Source organism: Dasypus novemcinctus, chromosome 6 (genome assembly GCF_030445035.2).
Source record: "Dasypus novemcinctus isolate mDasNov1 chromosome 6, mDasNov1.1.hap2, whole genome shotgun sequence".
In the NCBI taxonomy this organism is placed as follows: Eukaryota; Metazoa; Chordata; class Mammalia; order Cingulata; family Dasypodidae; genus Dasypus; species Dasypus novemcinctus.
This window is the reverse complement of record NC_080678.1, coordinates 111,690,177-111,715,551: the sequence shown is the minus strand read 5'-3', so window position 1 is coordinate 111,715,551 and position 25,375 is coordinate 111,690,177. Positions and strand designations below refer to the sequence as shown.

The 25,375-nt window shown below is 57.3% G+C and overlaps 1 protein-coding gene and 1 long non-coding RNA gene across 2 annotated transcripts in view; both read right to left on the bottom strand.

Moving 5' to 3' along the window:
* Positions 1 to 7,500: 7,500 nt before the first annotated feature.
* Positions 7,501 to 10,140, bottom strand: LOC139439127 (uncharacterized). Its single transcript, XR_011648961.1, has 3 exons — positions 10,037 to 10,140; positions 8,872 to 8,913; positions 7,501 to 7,589 (listed from the first exon to the last, which is right to left on the bottom strand). It is a non-coding gene; the product is annotated as an uncharacterized lncRNA (long non-coding RNA).
* Positions 10,141 to 10,154: 14 nt separating this feature from the next.
* The window catches only part of LOC131278935 (anthrax toxin receptor-like), a 45,860-nt gene continuing 30,639 nt past the window's right edge, over positions 10,155 to 25,375 (bottom strand). Inside the window, exons 6-14 of the mRNA XM_071215572.1 lie at positions 24,452 to 24,531; positions 24,306 to 24,374; positions 23,891 to 23,968; positions 23,712 to 23,772; positions 15,414 to 15,512; positions 11,881 to 11,950; positions 10,891 to 10,969; positions 10,243 to 10,447; positions 10,155 to 10,159 (exon numbers count right to left, since the gene is read on the bottom strand). Coding sequence (XP_071071673.1) covers positions 10,155 to 10,159; positions 10,243 to 10,447; positions 10,891 to 10,969; positions 11,881 to 11,950; positions 15,414 to 15,512; positions 23,712 to 23,772; positions 23,891 to 23,968; positions 24,306 to 24,374; positions 24,452 to 24,531 — 746 coding nt within the window. The remainder of the gene's footprint in view (positions 10,160 to 10,242; positions 10,448 to 10,890; positions 10,970 to 11,880; positions 11,951 to 15,413; positions 15,513 to 23,711; positions 23,773 to 23,890; positions 23,969 to 24,305; positions 24,375 to 24,451; positions 24,532 to 25,375) is intronic.

Below are 25,375 nucleotides of genomic sequence, written 5' to 3'. Positions count from 1 at the left end.
GATGCCTTGGTTTCTCCTTCCTTTTTGAAGGACAGTTTTGCCAGATATAGAGTTCTTGGTTGACAATTTTTCTCTTTCAGCACTTTAAATATGTCCCGTCACTGCGTTTTCACCTCCATGGGTTCTGATTAGAAATCAGCAATTAATTTTAATGAGGATCCCATGTATGTAACTAGTGACTTCTCTCTTGCTGCGTTTAGGAGACTCTTTGTCTTTGCCCTTTGACAGTTTGACTATAATGCATCTCAATGTGGATATCTTTGAATTTATCCTATTTAAACTTTGTTGAGCTTCTTGGATGTTATATTCACACCTTTCACCAAATTTGGGAAATTTCCATCCTTTATTCTTTCAAATATTCTGTCTCTTTTTCTTCTACTCTGGAACTATGATATGTTGATATGGCTCATTGTGTCCCACAGCTTTCTTAGGCTCTGTTTACTTTTTTTTTCATTGTTTTTCATTTTTCCTCACCAGCCTGAATAATCTCTTGTCTTATTTTCAAGGTTGCTGATTCTTTCTTTTGCCTGTTCAGATCTGTTGTTGAACCCCTCTAGTGAGTTATTTCAGTTACTATACCCTTTATCTTCATAATTTGTTTTGATCCTCTTTTAGATTTCTAATTCTTCCTTTTGCTCATGTATAATTTTTCTGATTTATTTTAGTTCGTTGTCCATATTTCATCTCACTGAACTTATTTAGGAAAGTTGACTTACTGTCTTTGATTAGGAATTCCAGTGTCTGACCTTTCTCAGGGGTAGTTTATTCATTTTATTTTGTTCATTTGAATGAGCCATCATATCCTGTTTCTTTGTATGACTTGTGATATTTTTGCTGAAGTCTAAACATTGGATATTTTCATGTGTTAATGTTTAAAGTCAGATTCTACCACTTCCCAGTGTTCTGTAATGTTTGTTTAGTGATCGTTGAAGGCTGTAATGTGGATCAACTCTGTGTTGAGGGTCTCCTTCTACATGTAGGCCTATTTGTACTGAGCTCTCATAAACCAGCCCATATTAAAGAATTAGGTTCCTCTGTGGTCTTTCTACACATGCATCTTGCCCTGGACATGTGTAGGAGCTTTCAAAAATTCTCTGGCATGCACAAATTTCTTTTTTGTGTCCCAGCTTCCCATCCTAAAGAGAAACTCTCCAGCTCTTCCTCCTGTGTGCCAGGCAGCTTTTATATCTTCACCACATTTTACCCTGGTGGCTGTGGCTTATTTCTTCCCCATGATCTGTCTGCCCTGCTTCTCCACCCATTTTCTCTGCCCTGCATACTTTCCACATTAGGCAAAACCAGTGATCACCTTGAGTCAGTCTTTCAGGAGCCGTTGTGTGTGCAGACAGGCAGATGCACTAAATGGGACCCACCCTGTGAACCTGCAGTATTTGTCGGATGTGTGAAGTACTGATAAATGTCACAATGATGGTTTATTTTCTAGATTATCACTTAGGTAGGTTAGTCCTTACCACAATGAGTCATTTTTTTAAATGTGCATTTTTTTTTAATGAGCAGATTTTACAGATACATCATAATAAAATGTACTGCTACATTTGAAAAATAGGGGATGATGTGGGAGAGTGAGGAGGGTACGGGGAATTCCTCATAATTTCGATGTAACATTTCTGTAATCTAAAAGCTCTTTAAAAATAAATTTTATTATATTAAAAAAACACACACACAACTGCCGAGCCCCTCCCCAGGGCTTTAAGCCCCTCTCCCTCGCTCCTGGCTCTGAGTTGGCCCATTGCTCGGCCTCGCCTTATGCGGCATTTTGTCACAGGAACAACCTTCTTACCACCAGCTTGGGAGAGGATTTGCTGGCACACAGACGGCCTGGGAGGCGAGTGGGAAATGCTCTCCCCAAGCCCGTCCTGGTGGCTGGCTGGACAGACGGGGGACTCGGCTGCACAGGAGGGTGATGGGCAGGGAGGGGGAGAGGGGGCTCCCTGAAGCAGCAGCAACGCCAGACAGGAAGGCTTTGAAGGCCAATGGTTATTTGTCCCAGGGTAAGCCTGCACACACAACCTGCATACGCAGAAACGGGCCCCTCCAGAGAAATTTTTTTAAACATGGGAGAAATTATGGTTATTTCCTTCACTAGCCATCTAACTCAATCGATATTAAACTCCAAAACCTGCCATCTTTCCCCCCGTTCTTGCCGTGCACTCAATTGAAAGGCAGAAATGTAGCATTCAGGAAGACGGGATTGAGGTGGAGAACAGCCTAGTTCCCTAATGAAGTGAATGCCTGGGTGCCCTCAGTCACAGCTGCCCTTGCAGACCCTCCTGAGGTGCTCGGGGACCCCACGCCAGGTTCCGGGGGCCTGTGGGCCTGGTGATTTCACAGACACAGAGAGACCGTGGGCTACGCCTGGTGGGAGGACGCTGCTCACTAAAACTCAGCCTTCTTGGGCGTGGATTCTCCAACAGGGGCAGATGGAACCAGATGGGGAATTGTTTTTCTTCTCTAGTGGAGAGGACACGGTTCAGTGGAATCCTTCTGGGCTTGGGCACAGTTCGGGGCACCTGGACGGAGAAGTCATGCTTCCAGCTAGTGACCCTGGGGGCTCCTCACCACCTTCTATGACACGTTCAGAATGTGGGACTCCAAAGTGGGAAACCAGGAACATGGAGAAAGGAGATGAGAAATTCAAAGGCTTCTCTTTGCATGAAGTTAGGGCGGGAGACACAGGACTGGATTGACATGAAATAGGCTCTTTGGGCTTTTTCATGGAGCGGAATTTGGCAGATGGATGAAGACGAGGTGCTGTGAGAGGCACAATCCATGTCCGTCCCCCACAGGGCCCCGGGATGTGTTATTCTAGCAGGTGGAGCGTACATGCATCTCGGAGAGGACAGAAACTCACCATGTAATAAACTCTTTTAATCATCAGCAACAAATGCCAACATCTTTTTGACTGTAAAACCAAAACTGTGTGTCCACCTAAGCAAGTCTACAATCCGGGTCATTTGGTGCCTTAGCGATGGGGCTTTGCAGGCAGGGCTCGCGGAGAGCAGGCGGCCTGTGCCCGGGAACAGGGCGAGACCAGCGGCAGCATCCGGGAGGACCAGGAGTACGCACGGGGGAAATGGCAGCACCCCGGGCACACGGGGAAGGGGACCCCCCTGCGGCAAGGTGGGGCGCACAGGGCTGGGTCGCAGACCACCGGCATGCATGGGGCTCTCACTGGGGCGAACGTGAGGCACCTCCCCTGGAGGGCAGAGAAGAGAGAGAAGGTCACAAGAAGGTTGTCCGATTTGGGAGCGGAGGTTGCAGTTCCCTTGTCACGGTGGGCTGGGCTCAGGACACCTGCACCCATTGGTGGACCTTTCCCTGGGTGCTGGCCTCCAGCCTCCACTCTACTTGGTGATGAGCGTCGGCTGTCACCTCCTCTGCAGGGGCACTCCCCGCCCTCCCCAGGCCCGACCTCTGACCTTGGTCTCCCCCCAGGCCCGACTCCACCCAGGGCTGTAGCTTTGACCGGTTTGGGCCTCGGCATGTGTCTGCTGAAGGAGGACCCCTCCCCACAGCCTAGGCCACGGCGGGGCCCTGAGGCTGGGGGCTGCAGGGGGCCCCTGAAGGCAGAGGGTCTGCCCCACCCACTGTGCGAGGAAGCCCGTGCAGACCCTGCGTCTGTCTGCGGCACCTGCCGCCCCGGCGCTGCTGTCCTCTCTGCCCCTCCCTCCTGGGCTTGCCGAGGACCCCCACCCTCCACTCAAGGCCCCCGCAAGTGCCAGGAGAGTGACCAGAGCACATTGGCCCCTCCCTCACTCCCAGTAAGGAAGGGTCTCCCCGCGCCTTCGGTCAGCCCCCTGGGAGAAGGGAGACGGCCGGCCTTCTGGGACCTCCGCTCGCCTCCAGCGGCAGCACCTCAAGACCCCGGCGTCTATCTTTAGAGCCCAGCACCCCCGGTGCCCAGGAGGCCGGCCTCAGCAGGACAGGCCCGGCAGGGCCCCGGCGGGTGCTCGGCCGCCACCCTCGGCTCAGGCCCGGGGCCGCAGTCCTCCAACTCGCCCGCACACCCGTGTCCGCCTGGCCTTCCACGAGGGCCCGCCCGTGCCCGCTCTGAGCCAGGCGCCTGACATCAAGACAGCCCTGCTCTCAGGCACATGGCCCTCGGCTGCTGGAAAGCGAGCCCAGGGCGCCCATGTCCTTGAGGGGCCTGCAGAGCTGTGCACGTTGCCAGGTGAGGCCAAGGGGCCTGGAGACCCCCTCCAGCCTGTAGATGGAGGACGGGCCAGTGTGCGAACCTGAAGCCATGGAGCTCGGGAAACTTCCATGGCAGCTGGAGGAAGCTCTGACACCGCCAGGACAGCCAAGCAGGGACTCCAGGAAATGGTCGCGTCACAGCCTCCAAGCCACCCAGGAAAGGCCACTGGAACCACGTGAGGTCCCCAGGCCCTGCTGACCTCACGTGTCCCTCCCCACACCCCAAGCACACGCCGGGGCCTGTCCTGTGTGGTGGGGTCACCTCAGGACCTCACGCAAGAGGGACAGCAGAGGACACAGAAGGCAGGTGGAAGCCAGCCCCGCACAGCTGGGGTCAAGCTAGGGTCAAGCTGGGGCCCGGCATGTCAGGGAGCTCAGAGCTTTCCTCTGCAAGACACGGGGCCTGACCCCCAACCCAGGACACAGTGGGGATCGGATTTGGGGGCCACGAGCCACCCAGGAGCACTTGGAGAGTCTTCCAGCACGTGGACACGCTGCTGCTGGGCAGACGCCTCCTCAGTCGGAGACCTGCTGTCCCCTGGCTGTGGTCACTCATTGGCCCCACAGTGCCTGTGCTGACCTGCAGCAATCCCGCTGCGGCAGAGACCAGGGCACCCTGCTCAGGGGTGCAAAGTCCCGACGAGGAGCAAGGGGCACGCCTAGATGGGAGGCGTGTTCTCCGGGGCAGCATTTGGTGGCCGGGTGGGGTGTCAGCTTGACCAGTCATCTACCGGATAACACAGCTGCCATCTCTAGAACGGAGCTGGAGCCGAGCCAGGAGAGCAGGAGGGAGAGGCTGGGCATGTGCACCGTCATCCACGTCTGCCAGCCCAGGGGACTGCGCGGCCCTGGGACCACTCGCCAGGCCAGACTCTTACCTTCACCAAGAGGAATTTCTCCTTTCCTGTGTTTACTAAGTGTGCTCGGCTCTGGGGGCGAATCTAAGAGCAGGCTGTGTGGCTCTAGGGTTCTCTTTCCTCCTGTCTGTTCCACCCCTGTGCTCACCAGTCCAGGGACGATGGGCCCAACAGGCATGATGAGGCTGATCTGATGGCAAGGGCACCGTGTGCCATCCAGAACAGATGTGCATGGAAACTTTACATCAGATCAGGCAGGGTGGAGGAGGGCTGCTGCAGCAGGTGGGCGAGCAGTGCTCGGGCCGCCCCGTCCTCGGGACAGCCGCACCCTCCCTGGCTCGGGCCTGTCTGCCCTGGGTGGCCTCAGGTGCTCTCTGTGCCCTCGGGCACACAGCAACCAGAGCTGCACATGCCCCGCACCTGCCAGGATGCAGCAGTCCTTCCACCTGCAGTGCCTGTCCTTGCTGGGCTTTCTCTCTGCTGGGTGCTTTTCCCAGATGATGCAGGACTAGCCTGGTCCCAGCCCAGAGCAGTCCTGGAGCACCGCCTGAGCCACAGATGTGGCGGTCAAGGGCCGGGCGCCTCCAGGGCCCCTGCCCCACCTGCACAAAGCGTGACGGGGGAGGCCGCGCAGGGTGGGCTGCAGGCCGGGCCAGGGGGCCCGCGGCCACGTGGGGACAGCTGCCAGGTGATGTAGGAGGACCACATGAGATCCCAAGTGCTGACCCGAGCACAGGCAGTGCAGGGTGAGGAGGGTGCTGGGCTCTGGAGCCAGGCCACCGGGTCCCAGTCCATCCCCGCCCCGCAGTGGCTGTGTGAGGTGGGGCAAAGCACAAGCCTCTCTGTGCTCCAGCTTCCCGGTCTTTACAGCTGCACGTAACACAGTGCCAAGGCTTGGGCCAGAGGAGGGGCCAGAGGGGAGGACTGTAGGGCTCCCCAAGGGCAGCTGCCCAGGAGGTCCACCATGAGCGCAGCACTGCCCTGACTCCAGGTGCACACGTAGTGCTGCCGTTTACCCCCCGTGCCAGGGAGCCAACTCCAGGGGACCGTGGCTACCTGGAAGAGCCTGTGGGGGCTGCACCCGGAGCCTCCCACATGGGAGGCCACCTCCCGGGTGGCATAAAGCCAGCTGACCCCCAGGGCTGCAGGTGCAGGGGCCTCGTGGGCCAGGAGCGCTGGAGCTGGCAGCCAGCCCTGCTCTGCAGCCCCTTGCCCTTGACTCTGGCTGTGGCCTTCAGCCTCCAGCCTGGACAGTCCCCCGCCCATCCGAGACCACAGGGAGGAGTGTGTGGGCGGCCACGGCCGGCCCCTGGGGCCTGCGTGCTCCTGAGGCCCCTGTCTGTGGGCACGTGTCACAAGGGAAAAGCACTGGGGTGTCGGCCCGCCATGAAATGGGGGCCACATCAGGTGCACTGGGGTGCAGCATGGACTGAACAGGGCACACAGGAGGTCCACCTTTCCCTGCAAAGGAAATGTGGTGTGAGGATGCATCCAGAGAGGGTCAGGCACCCCTGCTGCATGCCTGCTGGGGTGGTGGTCGCTGTGCTCAGTGTCAGAATTTGGAACAAGACACCCTTTTGGCGTGTGGGGTCAGTGGCTCATTTAGGGGACAAGTTCCCAGGTCGGGCGAGCTACACCAGGAGCCAGGAGAGGTCCCTGAGGGGGTGGTCAGGGGGTGCAGGGAGTTGGGCAGGAGCCCACGGTGGGCAGGGAGGCCTGCACTGGGGTGGAGTGAGGAGGGGGCAGGCAGGGGCCAGGCAGGAGGCAGGTTCCTGATATGGGGGGTGGGCAGGGCAGAGAACAGCCCAGAAGGAGCCCTGCGCCGGTAGAGGCAACACCTGGCTGGCCTGAGCCACAGGGTGGGGCGGGTCTGGGCCAAGCAGGCCGAACAAGTCACTGTGTCAGGACAGGGGTGGGGCTGGCTGTTCCAGTGCCTTCCGGGTCCACAGAGGGGCACGGAGCAGACGCAGGAGAAGGGCGGAGGGGCCCGGCCAGGAGGAGGTGGGACTCTTGTCCTCCAGGTGGCTCTTTCACCCCAGGACACTCGGCCTGGCAGGGCTCTCCTGACCAGGTGGGTGGCATGACCAGGGAGGGGGTCTTGGGGCTCCTCCTCCCTGCAGCCCTGCGCCCCGTGTCACCAGCCACACAGCCAGCAGCTCTTGTCCTCATTCTGAGGAAACCTCAGTGGGAACTGCTTACCTGCCTGCTGTGGGCTGCCCGCAAGCACCGAGAGACCAGGTGGGGCAGGGGCGGCAAGGCTCGGTCAACTTGGAGCACCTGGGGCACAGGCCCCCCAGCTTCATGCCCTCCCCTGGCCCCCGCACCCAGGGAGGAAGTAAAGCGACCCAGACCCTGCACTCCCCCAGGTGAAGCCTTCCAGCCAGGCCTCTGCACCTGAACCGTCGCCCTCTCCCCTGCCCCAGCCCTCCTCACCTCCATTTGGCTCAGACGCCCAGTGCCTGGGCAGTCACAGCAGCGGGTAATCATCACAGGGCGTGGCAGGCTGCAGCACACTGTCTGTGGGAAGAGAAAGCACCTGCTTCAGGGTGGCACAACCGGGGGGCTGGTGCTGCCACTCAGCTGATGTTTGTGGGATGAATAAGGAACGATCGAGTGAGGGACCCCGGATTCCATCAGCAGCCCGCACCCCCAGGGAGCATCCTCTGGGGTAAACAAGACATCATCTGGCTCGTCCCCAAAGTGCTGCAAAGCTCCCCTGTCCCCTCACTGCTCTGACGCTCCCATTGGCAGAGCCTCCTTGAGGCTGTGCCCTGTGTGGGGCCTGGACCGAGGGCCCCAGAAGACAGGGGTTCATGCCTGCAGCTGTGCTCTCTGCGGGGAGCCATCTGTAACAGGGCGTGCCCAGGACGTCACTACTGGATGGGTGGCCAAAGAGAAGCGGGGGCTCTGTCCACTCCAGGAGCCTCATGAAGGAGGAAATGTGACTCAGGAGGAGCCTGAAGGCAGAGGATGGAGGGGACCAAGGATGGCACTGTGTGGCCGAGGCATGAGGCCAGCCAAGGACCCCGAGAGCCGCAGTGACTGGCACTGGAACCTGCGGACCCGGGAGAAAGCAGGACTTCTGGGCTCCAGACCAGAGACAGTGACCTCCGGGTTCAAGCCACCCGGTGCATGGCGTTTGTCAGAGCAGCCCTGGCAAATGAAGACACCACATGCTGGGCTGGTCAGGGGTCCACGCACGGGCAGGGGACGCCCCTCAGCCACCGGGCTCGAGCTTTGAAAGCATGACTGCCCCAGGCCCACCTGGTCCCATGGCTGCTGCCCTGAACCTGGCCCTGGGCTCCCCCAGGTGGGCGCCCCTCACAGCTCCATGCCAGGTAAGCTCCCTTGCCCACCCTCAGCCCTGCAGGCCCCAAGGGCTGACCTGGCCAGGCCCCTCTGCCCACCAGGAGACCGTGATTAAGACAAGGGCCCGGCAGATCCCAGAGCTGGGTCCTTGCAACATGAGGCTCCTTTTCCAGAAGCTTCCCTGAGTCCTGGGCAAGTACAATCCTGCCAGCCGGCAGGGGCTCAAGTTCCCCACCTGTCTCAGGAGGGTCCGTGGCAGACCCCCACAGGCTGCCCACACTGCCCCTTTGGTGGGAGCCCAGGAAGGGGGACGCCTGGCTTTGCTAGCAGCCCCCATCGCCCCACACCTGCGCCCTCCTCCTCCTGCTCTGCAGGCTCTTGGCACAGGCGGTGGAGCTCCTGGGGCGGGAGCGGACCCCTCCCTGGGCCGTGGGAGGCTCGGTGCATGGCAGATGAGCTCACAGGAAGTCAGGACGCACTTAGGACTTACAGTAGAGGGTTCCAGCAGGAGTCGTGGCAGCTCCTTTTCTGTCTAGATTGAGAAAAAAACATAACCTGTGCTGGAAGGTGTGATTTGGGCTCAGCCTCAGCCCCTGGGAGAGGTGGGGACCCTGCTCAGAACCGCGGGGCACAGACCGATGCCTGTGGAGCTGTGGCCAGCATGGCTGCCTCTGAGCCTCAGTTTCCTCCTTTGTCACAGGGACACCACCCCTCCCTGGACGGCTTGGGCAGACCAGGCAGGCTGAGGCCACCCCAAGCCGAGAGCCCTTTGCGGGATGGTCCCCGCAGGCTTTCCCTCGAGCCCTCCCTGGGCAGGGACCCGCCTGCTCCTTCTCTGCCCCCCCCTTCTCCTCCTCCTTCCCGCAGCTCTCTGGATGGTCCTTCAGCCCCTCGAAGGCCCCTCCTTCCTAACCCAGGAGCACTCCTGTCTGTCCTCCTGCTGCCCTGCTGCACACTGGCCTCTGGTCACATCTAGAAGGGCTGTGGGCACTGGAGCAGCCTGGCCCAGCGTGCGCAGCCTCCCCGTGAGCATCCCGTGGCAGGTGGGGCAGGAGGCCAGGGCGCCTCTAGGTTCCAGGGGGGAATGGAGCCTGAGCCGTGAGCAGTCTTGGGAGCTGCCACCATAGCAGGGGCACTCACCTGCCTGCTCATGTAGCAGGGCACTCACCTGCCTGCTCACATAGCAGGGGCACTCACCTGCTTGATCACATAGCAGGGGCACTCACCTGCCTGCTCATGTAGCAGGGCACTCACCTGCCTGCTCACATAGCAGGGGCACTCACCTGCTTGATCACATAGCGGGGCACTCACCTGCTTGCTCAGGCAGCAGGGGCACTCACCTGCCTGCTCAGGCAGCAGGGGCACTCACCTGCCTGCTCATGTAGCAGGGCACTCACCTGCTTGATCACATAGCGGGGCACTCACCTGCTTGCTCAGGCAGCAGGGGCGCTCACCTGCCTGCTCAGGCAGCAGGGGCACTCACCTGCCTGCTCATGTAGCAGGGCACTCACCTGCTTGATCACATAGCGGGGCACTCACCTGCTTGCTCAGGCAGCAGGGGCGCTCACCTGCCTGCTCAGGCAGCAGGGGCGCTCACCTGCCTGCTCAGGCAGCAGGGGCACTCACCTGCCTGCTCAGGTAGCAGAGACACTCACCGGCCAGCACAGGTAGCAGAGGCAGCCCAGCAGCAGCAGCAGGAGCAGCAGGGCGGATGCGCCAGCCACGACAGGGATCCAGGGGAATTTGGAGCTGCCTTGGCTCTCGGTGGGGTCGTCATCCTCATACTGGTACTCCTCATCAGCGTCCTCCTCGGGGTCCTCCTCCTCATCAGTGCCCTCGTCTTCTCTATTCGTGTTCTTGCTGGCATGCTTGGGGGACTGCTCAGGGGACTGCTTGGGGGACTGCTCGGGGGACTTCCTGGGAGTGCTGGCTGCAGCATTCTTGGAGGGCTTTGTGGGGCTCTTCTCAGGGGGTGTGTCGGGGGATTGTGCAGCGAGGCTTTGGCTGTTGACCTTGCTTGGGTTCCCAGCCTTGTCCTCGGTGGGTTTGGCAGCAGGATTCTCCCCCTGTGGAAGGGCCACCGTCACCATCCAGCCTTGGCTGCCAGAGAACAGGTGTGGCCAAGGGCTGGGCTGGGGCTGGGTGGTCCCCTCCTGGCTCCTGTCCCCTGGCATTCCACCCCCAGCCTCCTCCTCTCCTCAGGTGCTCCACCTCCAGGGACCCCAGGGGGGGCCAGGAGTCCATGGCCAGATGCCCAGACCACCTCGGCAGTGCCCAGGGCCACAGACACCACATGTGGCGGAGGCTGCCCCATCCCCCTGCCTGAACCCCAACCTGGAGGGGTGGGCCTTGGGGCCCACACAGCCAGGGGTGCCACAGGCATGGACTCTGGTCCTGGTGGGCCCCCTGCCCCACCCACTCGCCCTGGCTGCCAGCTGCCCCCCAGCGTGTCTGCATCAGGGCTGGGCCGACGTGCCCCATGATGGGGGTGCCCCCACCCAGTACTCACGCAGTCCTTTCCACTGAATTTGAGGTTGTTGGCGATGAAGGTTATGCCTTTGTTGAGGCTGATTTCAACGAAGATGGGCCTAAAGCACAGAGGGGGTGGGCCGGTGACAAGCAGGTCTCCCCCATGGCTGAACCTTGGCCCCCAGCTCTCCTGGGTGCAGTGACTGTGCCAGCAAGGTAGTGGGGTAGTGGAGAGAACGAGGCAAGAGCTCCTTCCCCAGAGCATGAGGTCGGCCTGGCTTGGAGGCCCCAAGGGACACGGCCGGCCCCAGGAGCCCGGCATCGTCTGCCTGCCGTGCGGCCACGTGCCACGTGAGCGGCGGCCACGGGGGGGGGGTCACTTGGCTCCTCCTTGTGGACAGGGCACGTGGGCTCAGCTCTGGCGAGTGGCAGGAGCCCTTTGGAACCAGATGGGCTGAAGCGCGTGCCCCAGAAAAACCATGTTCACGACCTGCACCCAGTCCTGGGGTGTAACCCAATGTCAGTGGACCTTCTTAAGACATCGTTACGCTGCGGTCAGGGGAATGAGACTGCCCTTAGTGCTGTGACTGGGGGCTTTCAAGGGAAAGCCATTTGTAGGAGAAGACACTGGAAGTCCTTGGGAACCCGGCAGAGAGAGGAGAGCACGTGGCCGTGTGGTGGGGGAGCCACGGGACCCCAGGATTGCCGGCTGCCAGTACCAGAGCGCTGCCCACCCTGGAGGGAGCCAGCTTCCAGCCCCAGCACTGGCAGCCAAGAAAGCCCTCTTGTCAAGACAACCCATGGCTTGGTAGATGTCACAGCGTGGGGAAACTGAGGCAGGCACCCTCCACCTCCTGCCGTCCTCAGCAGAGCCGGGCCACATGGATCCCTGCCCACCTCCAGGACCACCCATCAGGGCAGGTACAGAGGGCTCCCTGGGTGCCCTGGCCAAGGGTGCCCTCACCCAGGACCCTTAAACCACTGCCCACCTGGTCTCCTGCCATGAGGGTCCCCAGACCGGGGCACTTACTTTCCAAGTACTTGAGGTTCTACTCCAGGACAAGTTATGAAGTTGTCTCCAGAAGAGTTTGCTGCTTTATCTAAAAGAAAACCCACAGCAGAAGGTCAGTGCACGTCCATCCATCCACCACCTCCTGCTGCCCTCGGCCAGACAAGTGGACCCTGGCAGGTGGCCAGCCTCTCCTTCGGTCATCGTCTACTCAGAGAAATTGTGGGATCCCTGGCCTTGCCCCAGGCACTGGGCAGCCGATGGTATTTAACAGAAGCAAGGCAGGCAGAGAGATGTTCTCAAGGCAGGAACGTTCTCATGACTGGATGGGGAGGCAATCCCATAAAATATAACCATGAACAAAATAAATGTCAGGGAGTGCGAAGTGCATGACAATGAAAACGGGGAAGGCACAGAGCATGCAAGTGAAGGGACATCTACTCAGAACAGGTGGCCTGGATCATCTCTTACAGGTACAATTTCTCATTTGGAGACATTACGATATTTGCAGATGGACAGATGTGATGTCCGGGATTTGCTTCAAATAATTGGCAGTGGGGATACCGACGTCACCAGCTTGGCATGGGTGGACCATTACTGACAGCAGGTGATGAGTATTTCAAGTTCATTCTATAATTCTCACAAGAATTGTATGCTGTTGAAACTTCACTAAAAATCAGGCCTCTCCAAGGAGGCAGTGCTTGCTCTGAGCCCCAACAGGTGAGGAAGCCATCAGGGAGAGGTCTGAGGGAGGAATGTTCCAGGCTGTGGAAGGGCCTGTGCCAAGGTCCTGAGGTCAGAACTACTCGCGCGTGTGCAGGGAGGAAGGGAGTGAGCAGGATGGGCAGCGTGGGCTTTATCCAAGGACAGCGAGTGTGCCGGGGCCTGACAGATCCCGGGGTGCTATGGACTTAAAGGCAGCAGGACTTTTGGTGGTTGGATGCAGGGGAAGCAAAGAGGCACGAGGGGGCCGTGAGCTTTGGAGGAGAGGACTGAGTGGCTAGGGGCGCCCTTTCCCGCGATGGGGAAGCCTGACAAGGGAAAGGATGTGGGCTGCTTTGGCTTTCCTTTAGCCTTCAGTTACTGTGGGGTTTGGGACTGGGGCACAGGAGGCTGAGTGCAGGCCCACAGCTGTGGGGGGACCTCTCAGTCCACAGCCCACGCACTCACTGGCCCCTGGACTGGGGTGAAGGGCACTGCAAAGCTGCCCTCTGAGCAGGGCTCGGCCTCACGGTCATCCCCCAGGCTGGAGGAGCAGGACCTCCGCTTCCCAAGGCCCAGGGCCAGCTGCGCCCAGGAAGGAGGGTGAGCAGCAGCGTCCACTGTCTCTCTGCAGGATGGAGGCTGGGTCTGCCACCACCTGCAGCCCCCGAGAGCTGTGCTCAGAGCTGCTGGGAGCACTGCCCTCTCCAGCAGAAGGACCCTGGAGGTGGCAGGTCAGCCCCCTGCAGGGGAGAAGATTTAGGGGTGGTTCTTGTGGAATGTTTTCAAAACTAGGCTTTTTATCTCTTTAGAAATGCCAATTTTGGTGGGACTGGCAGCCAGGTGTTACTTCCTGGGCACTTGACCTATAAAGCACATGGATCAAAATGAAATGGAACCCCTGGTTACTGTCCTAACCACTTCAGGGGTTCCAGTCTCCTTTAACTTCAAGGGTGTCTTTTAGGAACCAATAGGTCTTATAAAGAAATATTTCTAGGGCATGAGAGTTGCATTAATTCCAGTTCAGTTTCTTTTCTTTTTTCTGTCAAATTTGAGAAAAATTATTTCACTATGCTGTATTTGAGAGGGTAAATGGTAGTTATTTGGGTTTGGGATCGGGGTAATGTTTTATTCTCTATTCTTTCCTCTAATTCCCTGTGGCTGCATCAATCTTATAATTAAGAATCTCTAACATTGTGATTGTTTTTCTCTTTTCTACCACAGATCAGGGCTCTTCTCAACAAAATGGCTCGTTTCCACAGTGACCCGCTGACATTACAACTGTCAGAGGAGCCATGAACCTGGAGATCTGGAAACTCATCTCCAAAGCAGGGCTCGAGGTGAGGATTTGCTGTGGGAAGGTTGGGAGCCACTGGAAAATGGACTCCCAGGGAGAGGATGACCACAGCATGTCCAAGGTCAGGGTCAGGAAGCACAGGGCACTGCAGGTGCCACCAAGCCACGGCCAAGATGGCTCGTGGCCAAGACGGCTGCCTGAGGGGCAAGGTGGGCAGATCAGGAGGGAGGTGCCACCCAGAACGAGCTCATCACCCGAATTTATAGGCCTTCCCGCTGTCGTGAAAACAGCATGCTAAAGACAGAACTCATGGGACAGGGGGACACACTGGCTATTACATTTTTCTTCTCATTTCTCTGGTTTCCAAAAGTTTTCCCAGGTGTTTTAATAAGAGGAAAATGTGATTAGAAGTAACAAGACAAATTCTTCTCAGTGCATCAGAGCTGCTCATGACATGCCACGTGCCCTGGCTCTGCCCACGTGGTATGGCCGGGTGCCCGGCACCCAGCACTGCCTTAGAGGGGACACCAGGGACCCCCGGGGGGGGGCGCAGGAACCCCCAGCTCTCTGGGGAAGGACCTAGAAGCATTTCCAGGGCCGTCAGGTGGGCTCTGCCTGCTCCAGGAACTCTCTTCTAGGTGAACTAGAAGGTGCCCTCCGTGGTTTTGGCTGTCAGCACTGAGGGGCTCGGGCTCACCCACCCTGGGGAAGGGCAGGTAAAGGGAAACAGCACTTCCCTGGGCGCATCACCCACATGCAGGGTGGAGAGCCAGTGCTGAGATCCTCCCCATGCTCTGCCCACCCAGAGGAGCAGATGCCCACCAGTGCTGGAGAAGGGAGCCGTTCTGGGTCTACCAGGCGGCTGGGCAAGGCACTGGCCCAGGAAGATGCAACTGCAGCAAATGGAGGCAGCGAGGAGCCGGCTGGGAGCAGAGGGTGCTGAGGGCCACCCAGCAGCCCAGGCTCTGGGAAGGCCCACCCAGCCCCAGCTCCCTGGGCGCCGCCTGCCGGGCCCTCTGCTTCCTAAGGCTGCTCACCCTTGGTCACGTGCCTGGCACCTCAGTTCTGCCAAATAATAGGCTGCTTCTTACATTTTCACACAATTATTACACCCTCGAGGGCACCTCCCGCTCTACGTATGAGATCTTGCCATGACCACGGCCCATGTTACAGGAAAGAAAACAGGTTCAGGAGCAAGGCCCTGGGGCCTGGGCCTCGGACTCTGGAGTCCAGGCCTGGCCAGGGCTCCTTGTCTCAGCTCAGGATGAGCCACCTTCCCTGCAGGGGTCAGTGAACCAGGCAGGGCACAGGGCCCAGGCTGGCTGCCCATGCCCCCAGAGCCACCTGCGGCCCTGCTCCAGGTGCCCAGGGCCTGTTTCCAGTCGGGGTGGGAGGGGCCAGGCCCCCAGCCCATCTGACTCTACATGGCATGCTGCCTCTGACCCCACCAAGGCCACTGAAAGAGGCCATCAAGGGCAGGCAAGGCTGGGCATCTCAGAAGGAACACATGCTGTGGGGTCACTCGGGACTCAGAGGCATTTGGGCAGGTACTTACCTTCGAACTTGGTTCTGCTGAACTTGAATCTGCAAATTATGTCCTTCTTATTCAGGGCATTCGCAAAGCCTCTTCCGTGCACCTTGATATCAGGGCTTTCTGCAAGGACAATGTGGAACAGGCTTGTGAGGATGCACTCAGGGCTGTGTTCCCTCGGCTCTTCCTTTCAGGACAGGCTGCCCCAGAATGAACACCCAAGGGGACTCAGGCAAGGAAGTAGCTGTGGGGACACCACCTCTGGGGGACACCACCTCCGAGCAGCCTCTTCTCTCCACTGATTCTTAGAAGCCCTGTGTCCTGCCAGGCCTCTCCTTAGGGTGAGCTCCGCCCCTGAAATCCCATGGGGCTCCCTAAAGCCATGGGATGCTGGCAGTGGGCAGTCACCCCTTGCTTTACAGGTGAGAGCAGAGCTCGGTCCAGGTGGGTCCAAGGCCCCCAGGCTGCCTGAGCTGGGCCTCCAGGCCTGGAGCCATGGGACTTCTGCACATACAGGGGCTGTTCCTTCATCCTGTCCTGTTGGTGCCCAGGGCAGCATGGAGGCCCCCAGGGCCCTGCTCCTGAGAGGCCCTCATGGCAGGGGCAGTTCCATCCTAGCCCTGGGTGCAGAGCCCTGAGTCAGCTACCCCAGCACCCACCTCTCCCTGGCCACCAGGGACCACTCCTGGCCCATGCTGGGCTCAGTGTGCACATCCGTCCCCATGTGAGAAAGGCTGACACGGAGGTGCCATTCGGTGCCTTGCACATGTCCAGGCGCTGGGGGTCCCCTGGGCTTCCTGGCCCTGAGGCAAATACTACAGTGGCTTTAGGGAGGCCCGCTGGACCTTCGGCAACTCCATCACCGTTCCACCCCGGTGCACCCACCTGAAATCCATCCATCCCCCCCCCCCGCGCTGCCCCCTGACCCGGGCCTGCTAATTCCAGCCCTCATGCTTGGATGGTCCCCAGTCACTGGACCTGAGGGACTTTGCCTCTGAGGCCCGGCATGGCCCAGTGATTCCCTTGCTCAGGCAGCACCTGGTGGCTGTGGCCGTGCCCTTGGAAATGAGCCATGCGGAAGCACCAAGGGCCAGGGGACAATCATGCCTGCCATAAAAGTCACTTCCAAGGCCAGTCCCTGTGCACGTGGGTTCAACCCCTTTGTAAAGAGGAACTTTGAAGATGCTATTACGAGTTAAGGAATGAGCTCATCTATGAACAAGAAACCCAGGGATCATATTTCTTAAAATGCAGAGAATATGCAAACACAGGCAAGGAGAAAATGCCAGGGGAGGAGACCATGGAGACTGCTGGCCTTGGAGTGGTAGGTGGGGGAGCCAGCCAAGACCCCCAAGGATTGTGAGGCACTTACACCAGCAGGCCACAGACCCCAGGAGAAAGCCTGGCCTGGAGCCCTTCATGTGGGACTTTGGGGGCCTCCAACATGATGAGCCAGGAAACTCCTGAGTGAAGCCAACCAGCACACGACCCTTGTCATGTAGCCTGGCAAGCTATGAGGACCTGTGGTGACAACATCACCTGCGGCTAATGGCAGGCTGTGTCGCTCGGCACGGGCTCCCCCTCCAGGCGGGGGGCACAGGCTCCTTCAGTCATGGCCTTCTGGCTGCACCCTCAGGCACATCCCTTCTCCCCCAGCGGGACGTGGGCTGGGCCTTGGCCCAGCATTGAGTCGCCACCCACACGGGCCGTTGCTGACCGGCCGACCCCGCCCACAGTCATTTCCAACTTCCATCCTGGGATTATTTATATAACAGAAGGCGGAACCCTGACGAACACAGCGAGGCGTGGCTAGATAGACCCCAAGAAGGGACATTCCCTGCCGGAGTGCAGGCAAGCTAGACTCTGGACGGGGCCTTCCTGCCCCAAGAAGAAGCCAAGAAGAAACGTCCATGGGCAAGTTCGAGTGGCGCGTGGACGACGGGCTCATCCTAAATCGCATTCCCTCGTTTCTGAGCATCTTGTGAGCAGAAGGTTCCCACTTTACAGAACCGGAGGCTACAAAGGGCCCTGGGCCAGGGCCCAGCTCGGCGCACGCAGCCCGGATCCCAGGCTGCTTCCCACGGGGCCCAGCCGGGGTTGCGCCACCCCAGCAGCCCTGCTCCTGCCCGTCCCTGTCTTGTTCTGAGCCGCCCTCTCAGGGCTCCTCCCCAGTAAGCCCCCGAGCCCCTGAGGAGTCATCAGCTCCAGGAGATGTGGGTCCTGAGCCAGAAAGCCCCGAGCAGGGGTGGGCGTGGAGGGCAGGGATGGAGACCCAGGACAGGGCCTTTTGGGGACCCCGGAATGGCGAGCACTTGCCCCCACAGCACAACCCTCACCCCCAGCCTCTACCTGGAACGCGCGTCCAGCCCCACAGCCCCAGCCGGCCTCAGGCTCCAGATCAACCCACCCACGCCCTGGACCCACCCCCACCCCCCAAGGATTCAGCTCCAAGAGGAACCTGCTTCCATGAGGGAAGGACAGGGAAGGGGCAGGGAAGAGGATGCCCAGGCAAGGACTTCTGCTCTGTGCAGCAGCCGCTCCTTCCCCTTCCCAGCCCCTCACCACCCCTGCCCCCTCAGCACCATCCCGGGGCAGGGCATCCACCACCCGCAGCGCCGGCAGCCCCGGAGGGAGGCCGGGCTTTTGGCAAAGGGGTCTCTTCCTCTCAGGAAAAGGCCCTACACCAGGCCGCCTGGGTCAGGGAGCTGAGCTGGGCAGCAGGGGTTCCCCAGGAGGGAAGGGCTGGGCAGGAGCTGAGGGCCGACAGGCGGGCAGCACTGTGTGGGCAGCAGCTTCCAGGTGAAGAGCCTGGCGATGGGAGGGCCTCCCACACTTGGAGACCCAGCACCAAGTCACTGCTGAGCAGGTCCCCTCTGGCTGCGCTCAGCAGGGCCCCGTGGCCGTGACTGGGGAGAGGGCTTCTGCCCAGTCCCCAGGTGGGCGTGGGGCTCAGGATTCCACCTCCAGGAGGAGGCAGCTGCTGGCCGATGAGCAGGCTCCCCTGCCAGGCTGGGAGGCCCTTCTCCCCGGCGCTGAGCGGGGGGCATCTGGATGTCGGGCTCGGCCATGTCTTTCCTCCATGCCTGAGCCGCACTTGTTGGGCTCCCCGTCCTCCGACGCTGTGACTTGCAGGTTTCAAATGGCCACACAGCGGGGATGATGGCTAATTCCTCCTGTGTGATGTCTGTCTCGTGTGCTCCTGTGCTCCACTGCCTGGTGCTGTGCTGAGGGGGCTCTAAATATGCTTTTCCTTTCTCATTGTTTGTTAAACATTTTGTTTTGAGAGGGGAAAAATGTACTTGCACACACATACCCACAAACACCCTCACAAAGCCACTCACAAATGAGCACCTTCCTGCACACTTCAAACACACTCACACACCACACACACACAAACACGTGCACACACATATAGACACCAAAGTATAAACACACAAAGGCACATACACGTGCACATGTGCACACACCACACATCCAAACACATATTCATGCTCACACGTACACATGCATACATTGCAAATACACACACACTGCATGTACATAGATACATACACAAACATGATTCTCACACATGCCCATGAACACACATAAACACACATGGATATGCATGCATACACATACACAACAACCCAAATATACACATACACATGCATGTACACACATCATGATATCCACATGCACACACACATGAAGTCTGAAACACATACACACAAACATGCATGCATACACACATACAGGTTCATGCTCCTATTATACTCGTATCTGTGCACAAAAGCATGCCTGCACACACACACGATTGTTCTGGTCCACTAGGCTGCCGAAAGCAATATACCAGAAAGGGGTTGGCTTTTACATTGGGGATTTATTAGCGTACAAGTTCATGGTTCTGAGCCTTGGAAAGGTCCAAATCAAGGCACCATCAAGATGGTACCTTCCTCCTGAAGACCACCAGCTGCCAGTGACCTTGCCTCCTCTGTCACACCACAAGGTCCTTGTTGGCATCTGCTGGTCTCCCTCCTCTTCCAGGCTGTTGCTTCCAGCTTCTTCCTTCCATGGCTTTCTTTCTCTTTGTGTGGATTTCATTGTCTTATAAGGACTCCAATAAGAGGATTAAGACCCACCCTGAGCCAGGCCTTAACTGAAGGAACCTCATCAAAAGGCCCTACTTACCATAGGTCCACACCCACGGGAATGGATCAGCTTTAAGAACATACTTTTCTGGGGTTTATACATGTTCAAACCATCACACTCTGCCCCGTGAATCCAAAAAGACATGCTCTTTCTATACTGAAATACATTCATTCCATCACAATATCCCAGAGCCTTAATTCATTTCAGTAACAATATTAAGTAAACTTCTCATCAAAAGCAGTTACAGCTGTCATCTGTCCTGGGGCACAATTCCTCTGGCTGTGGACCTGGGGACTCAGAGCACAAGTTACCTGCTTTCAAGAGACACAGAAGGGATAGTCATAGGACAAACATTCCCACTGCCATAGGGAGAAATTGGAAGGAAAACAGGGGTCACAGGTCCCAAACAATTCCAAAACCCTTCAGGTCAGACCCATGAGATTTCCAGGTCTGAGAGTCATTATGGAACAATGGTGTGACCTCAGGCCCTAGTACATCAGAAGCCCCACCCTTTCCAGGTGCTTGCACAGAGTCCCTGCCACCACAAACACTGGGGTGAAGGCTTGTCAAGCATCTGAGTGGCAAACATCCTCTCTGCAATTCCACAGGCATCTGAGAAACCTGGCATGGTGGCACTCTTCCACAACAAGGCAGAAGGCCACCACCTCCAAGCTCCCAGGCATACTCACACCTTCCACATGGAAGTGCTAACCTCCAAGCTCCCAGGTGTACTCACACCTTCCATATGGCAGGGCTGACCTCCAAGCTCCTGTGTGTACTCAAACCTTCCACATGGCAGGCTGAGCTCCAAGCTCCTGGGTGTACTCACACCTCCACATGGCAGGGCTGAGCTCCAAGCTCCTGTGTGTACTCACACCTTCCACATGGCAGGGCTGAGCTCCAAGCTCCTGTGTGTACTCAAACCTTCCACATGGCAGAGCTGAGCTCCAAGCTCCTGGGTGTACTCACACCTCCACATGGCAGGGCTGAGCTCCAAGCTCCTGTGCGTACTCACACCTCCACATGGCAGGGCTGAGCTCCAAGCTCCTCTGTGTACTCACACCTTCCACATGGCAGGGCTGAGCTCCAAGCTCCTGTGTGTACTCACACCTTCCACATGGCAGGGCTGAGCTCCAAGCTCCTGGGTGTACTCACACTTCCACATGGCAGGGCTGAGCTCCAAGCTCCTGTGTGTACTCAAACCTTCCACATGGCAGAGCTGAGCTCCAAGCTCCTGGGTGTACTCACACCTCCACATGGCAGGACTGAGCTCCAAGCTCCTGTGCGTACTCACACCTCCACATGGCAGGGCTGAGCTCCAAGCTCCTCTGTGTACTCACACCTCCACATGGCAGGGCTGAGCTCCAAGCTCCTCTGTGTACTCACACCTTCCACATGGCAGGGCTGAGCTCCAAGCTCCTGTGTGTACTCACACCTTCCACATGGCAGGGCTGAGCTCCAAGCTCCTGGGTGTACTCACACTTCCACATGGCAGGGCTGAGCTCCAAGCTCCTGTGTGTACTCACACCTTCCACATGGCAGGGCTGAGCTCCAAGCTCCTGTGTGTACTCAAACCTTCCACATGGCAGAGCTGAGCTCCAAGCTCCTGGGTGTACTCACACCTCCACATGGCAGAGCTGAGCTCCAAGCTCCTGTGTGTACTCAAACCTTCCACATGGAAGTGCTAACCTCCAAGCTCCCAGGTGTACTCACACCTCCCATATGGCAGGGCTGACCTCCAAGCTCCTGTGTGTACTCAAACCTTCCACATGGCAGGCTGAGCTCCAAGCTCCTGTGTGTACTCACACCTCCACATGGCAGGGCTGAGCTCTAAGCTCCTGTGTGTACTCAAACCTTCCACATGGCAGGGCTGAGCTCCAAGCTTCTGGACATACTCACACCTTCCACATGGCAGGGCTGAGCTCCAAGCTCCCGGACATACTCACACCTTCCACATGGCAGGACTGAGCTCCAAACTCCTGTGTGTACTCACACCTCCACATGGAAGGCCTGAGCTCTAAGCTCCTGTGTGTACTCACACTTCCACATGGCAGGGCTGAGCTCCACGCTCCCGGACATATTCACACCTTCCACATAGCAGGGCTGACCTCCAAGCTCCTGTGTGTACTCAAACCTTCCACATGGCAGGGCTGACCTCCAAGCTCCCAGGTGTACTCATACCTCCACAAGGCAGGGCTGAGCTCCAAGCTCCTGTGTCTACTCACACCTTCCATAGAGCAGGGCTGACCTCCAAGCTCATGGGTGTACTCACACCTTCCACATGGGAGGGCTGACCTCCAAGCTCCTGGGTGTACTCACACCTTCCACATGGCAGGGCTGATCTCCAGGCTCCTGGGTGTACTCACACCTTCCACATGGCACGGCTGACCTCCACACTCCCAGGTGTACTCACACCTCCACATGGCAGGGCTGACCTCCAGCTTCCTGGGCATACTCACACCTTGGCTGGGCTGGTCTGCTCTCTTGGCTGAATACTGTCTACAGTGCAGATCTCAGCTGCCATCATTGTGCCTTTGAAGTTATTTTTCCATCAGTCTACCCCTTTTCTGTTCCTTATAGACCAAACTGGTAATGGCTCCATTCATACAGATTTTGCAAAAAACGTGTTGGTTTCACAGGTAGAATACTGGGGTCCAGGCCATAATACAAAGGACCTTCCAGAGATCCTCCCTGGATGGTTGTGTTCCCAGTCCTGATACACACTGACGACCGGCTCCCTGTTCAGGGATGTTTTCACATGGGGCACTATTCTCTGGGGACTCGCTTTTCAGAAGCTCAGAATTTACCACCCATCAATATCTGCTCTCTTTGTGCCCATCAGTTCAGTCCTCAGCTTATCCCTTTCCTCTCACATTTTACTATGAGCTGCAAGGAGAAGCCAGGCTGCATTTTCTACATTTAGTCTCATATCTCCTCAGCTACATTTCCAAGCTTGTCATTTCCAAATTCTATCATCTTCCATATGATATCAGGACTCAATTTTGCCAAATTCTCTGCCATTTTAAAACAAGGATTGCCTTTCTTCCAGTTTGCAATGACACATTCATCATCTCTGACTGAGGCCTCATCGGAAGTTCCTTTAGCATCTGTGTTTCTACCAAAAATCTCTTCAAAGTACTCTGGGCCTTTTCTATCATGCTTTGCCCAATTCTTCCCACCTCTACTCTCTCTCCCTTCTAACAGTTTTTTAAACATTTTAGGTATTTGCACTAGCAGCTACCCACTTTCCTGGTACCAAGGTCTATTCCAGTTTGCTAGGTTGCTGACAGCAACATACCAGAAATGAGTTGACTTTTACAGTGGGGATTTATTAGCATATAAGCTTACAGTTCTGAGGCCTTGGAAAGGTCCAAACAAGGCATCATCAGGATGATACTTTGTTCCTGAAGATGGGCTGTTGGGACCCTGGACTCCTCTGTCACATGGCATGGGGTGCATCTGCTGATCTCTCTCTTCACTTCTGGGTTTCATTACTTCCAGAATCTTGCTTCTGTGGCTTTCTCACTCTTTTTCTGAATAATCAACCCAAATGCCCATCAACAGATGGATGGATAAACAAAATGTCATTTATACATACAATGGAATACTACTCAGCTGTAAGAAGGAATACAGTACTAACACATGAGATAATATGGATGAATCTTGAGGACCTTATGTTGAGTGAAGCAAGCCAGACATTGAAGGACAAATACTACATGACCTCTCTGATATGAATAAAGCAAGTCAAGCTCTCTCAGAGAGCTGGAGACTAGAAGATAGGCTTACAGGAAATAGGGGGAAAGAAGAAGGTTGTGAGCCATTGTCCACCTGGGCAAAATCTATCATTCACTTTAAACAACTCCAGTAAGAGGACTGAGAACGTGCCTGGGCCATGCCTTAACTAAAGAAACCTCATCAAAAGGCCCTACATGCAATAGGTTTACACCCACAGGAATGGAATAGCTGTAAGAACATGCATTTCAGGGGTCCATGCAGCTTCAAACCACCACCACAACACACGTATATACACACACAAAAACATGCCGACACACACATGCACACATACAGACTCATGCAGAGGCACACACCTACACACACACCCATATGTATGCACACACACACATACATATACACATACACAAGCAGACACACACACACCTCTGTCTACACCAGTGACACCTCAGCCCTTACCTCCCATGCAGACACTGGTAGGCTCCAAAGATTTAATTTCGATACAGCTCTTCTCAATTACCTAGAATCCACAGTGGGCAAGAGGGCAGGGTGTGAGCTGTGGGGAGATTCTCGACAAGCCCCTCCTCACTTGCAGCTTCTCACACCCATCAGGGTTCTCACATCCAGTTCCCACTCACCTGGGAACTGATGCTTGACAGGGAGTCCAGATCAGGGACCCCAAACATATGGTCCTTGGAGTCTGCAATTCCTTCCAGCTATGAGGGAGAGGAGGTGGTTGGGATGTACAGCCAGGGCATGGAAGGGGCAGCTGCTTCCACAAATGGGACAGTGCCTGGCCAACACGTCAGGGTCTGGGCAGTGTTTCCCTGGAACTAGATCCTTCCATCTGCAGGAGAACTCATGGGGGGCGGCCTCCACCCTCAGCTGGGGTGCAACCGAGCCCACCAACTCCATCCTTTAAAGTGGACGGGGTAGACCCAAGTAATTGGGGGGGTTAGGATGGCATCCCTGGGCTACCCAGGGAAAGCAGCCTCTGACACCTGCCCCCAAACAGGCTCAAGGGTGGCCCCTGCGTTACCTGCTCTCACTTACCTGTTTTTGCTCAAATTCGTTTGCGCCAATGGCGAAAACGATTGCTCCCATCTTCCGAGCCTTTTGAGCCTAAGAGAAAGAAGGTGTTGAGTAGAATTCCCCAGAATCAGTGCAGCATAATGGCTGTAACGATGGATTGGACTCACTTCCTCCGCAGCCAGCCTGTCTGCCCCTTTAGGTATTTTTGCAGCCGTCAGAGCATAGACAATGCTGGTGACCTTCTTACCTGGAGGACAAGCAAAGAGGGCCCAGGTGGGAACGGGACCTTGGGTGCACCAGGGAGCCGTGGCGGCAGAACCTCAGGGCTGCCCGTGCGGGCAAGGTCTGAGCAGCTCACTGGGAGGCGCATGTGCCGGCCACCCTACTCTGCAGGCTTTCAGCAGAGAAGGGCCTGAGCCCAGGACCCACCTGGCAGACAGGAGTCCAAGCCCACCTCAGGGCCCCTCCTGCCAGGCTGCCCCACCCTCCCCCACCAGATGGTACCACCTGTGCCAGGAAGGGAAACCCAGCTCATGCACCTGACAGGTGCAAGACTTCAGAACAGCAGGGAGACCACAGGCTGACCTGCCGTAATGGGTGGGCTGCAGGTTCAGGGTAAGGGCTCCTTGAGCCGGGCTGGCCTCGGGGTTCCTGCCAGTGTCCTGGGCCCCAGAGCCCCTGGCCAAGGCCCTTGATGGGGAACCATGCACCCAGCTAAGGGCTCTGCAAAACCCAGTGCAGGCCCCTGGGAAGCCTGGAAGGACGTCAGTCCTGGTCTGAGGACAGCACCCAACACCATCAGGGAGGGAGGCACAGGGTGAAAGGAAGAAGAGCTGAAAGCCACAGTGCAGCTCAGAGGGCACAGCGGGCAGCAAAGGGCGGCAATCGAGAAGATCCATAAACCAAATCCTACGTCTGTGCGGGAACATTGGCTGCTTCCTTTTTTTTTCCCAAGTGCAGGTCAGAGAGGGAAATGGCCTCACCTGGACACACCTGCAGCCTCTCAAGACCAAAGGTGCAGGCAGGTACCTTAGTTCTCATAAAGGCGAGGTGGGTATTACCTTAGCCTCCTTGTCCAGGGGAGGAATCTG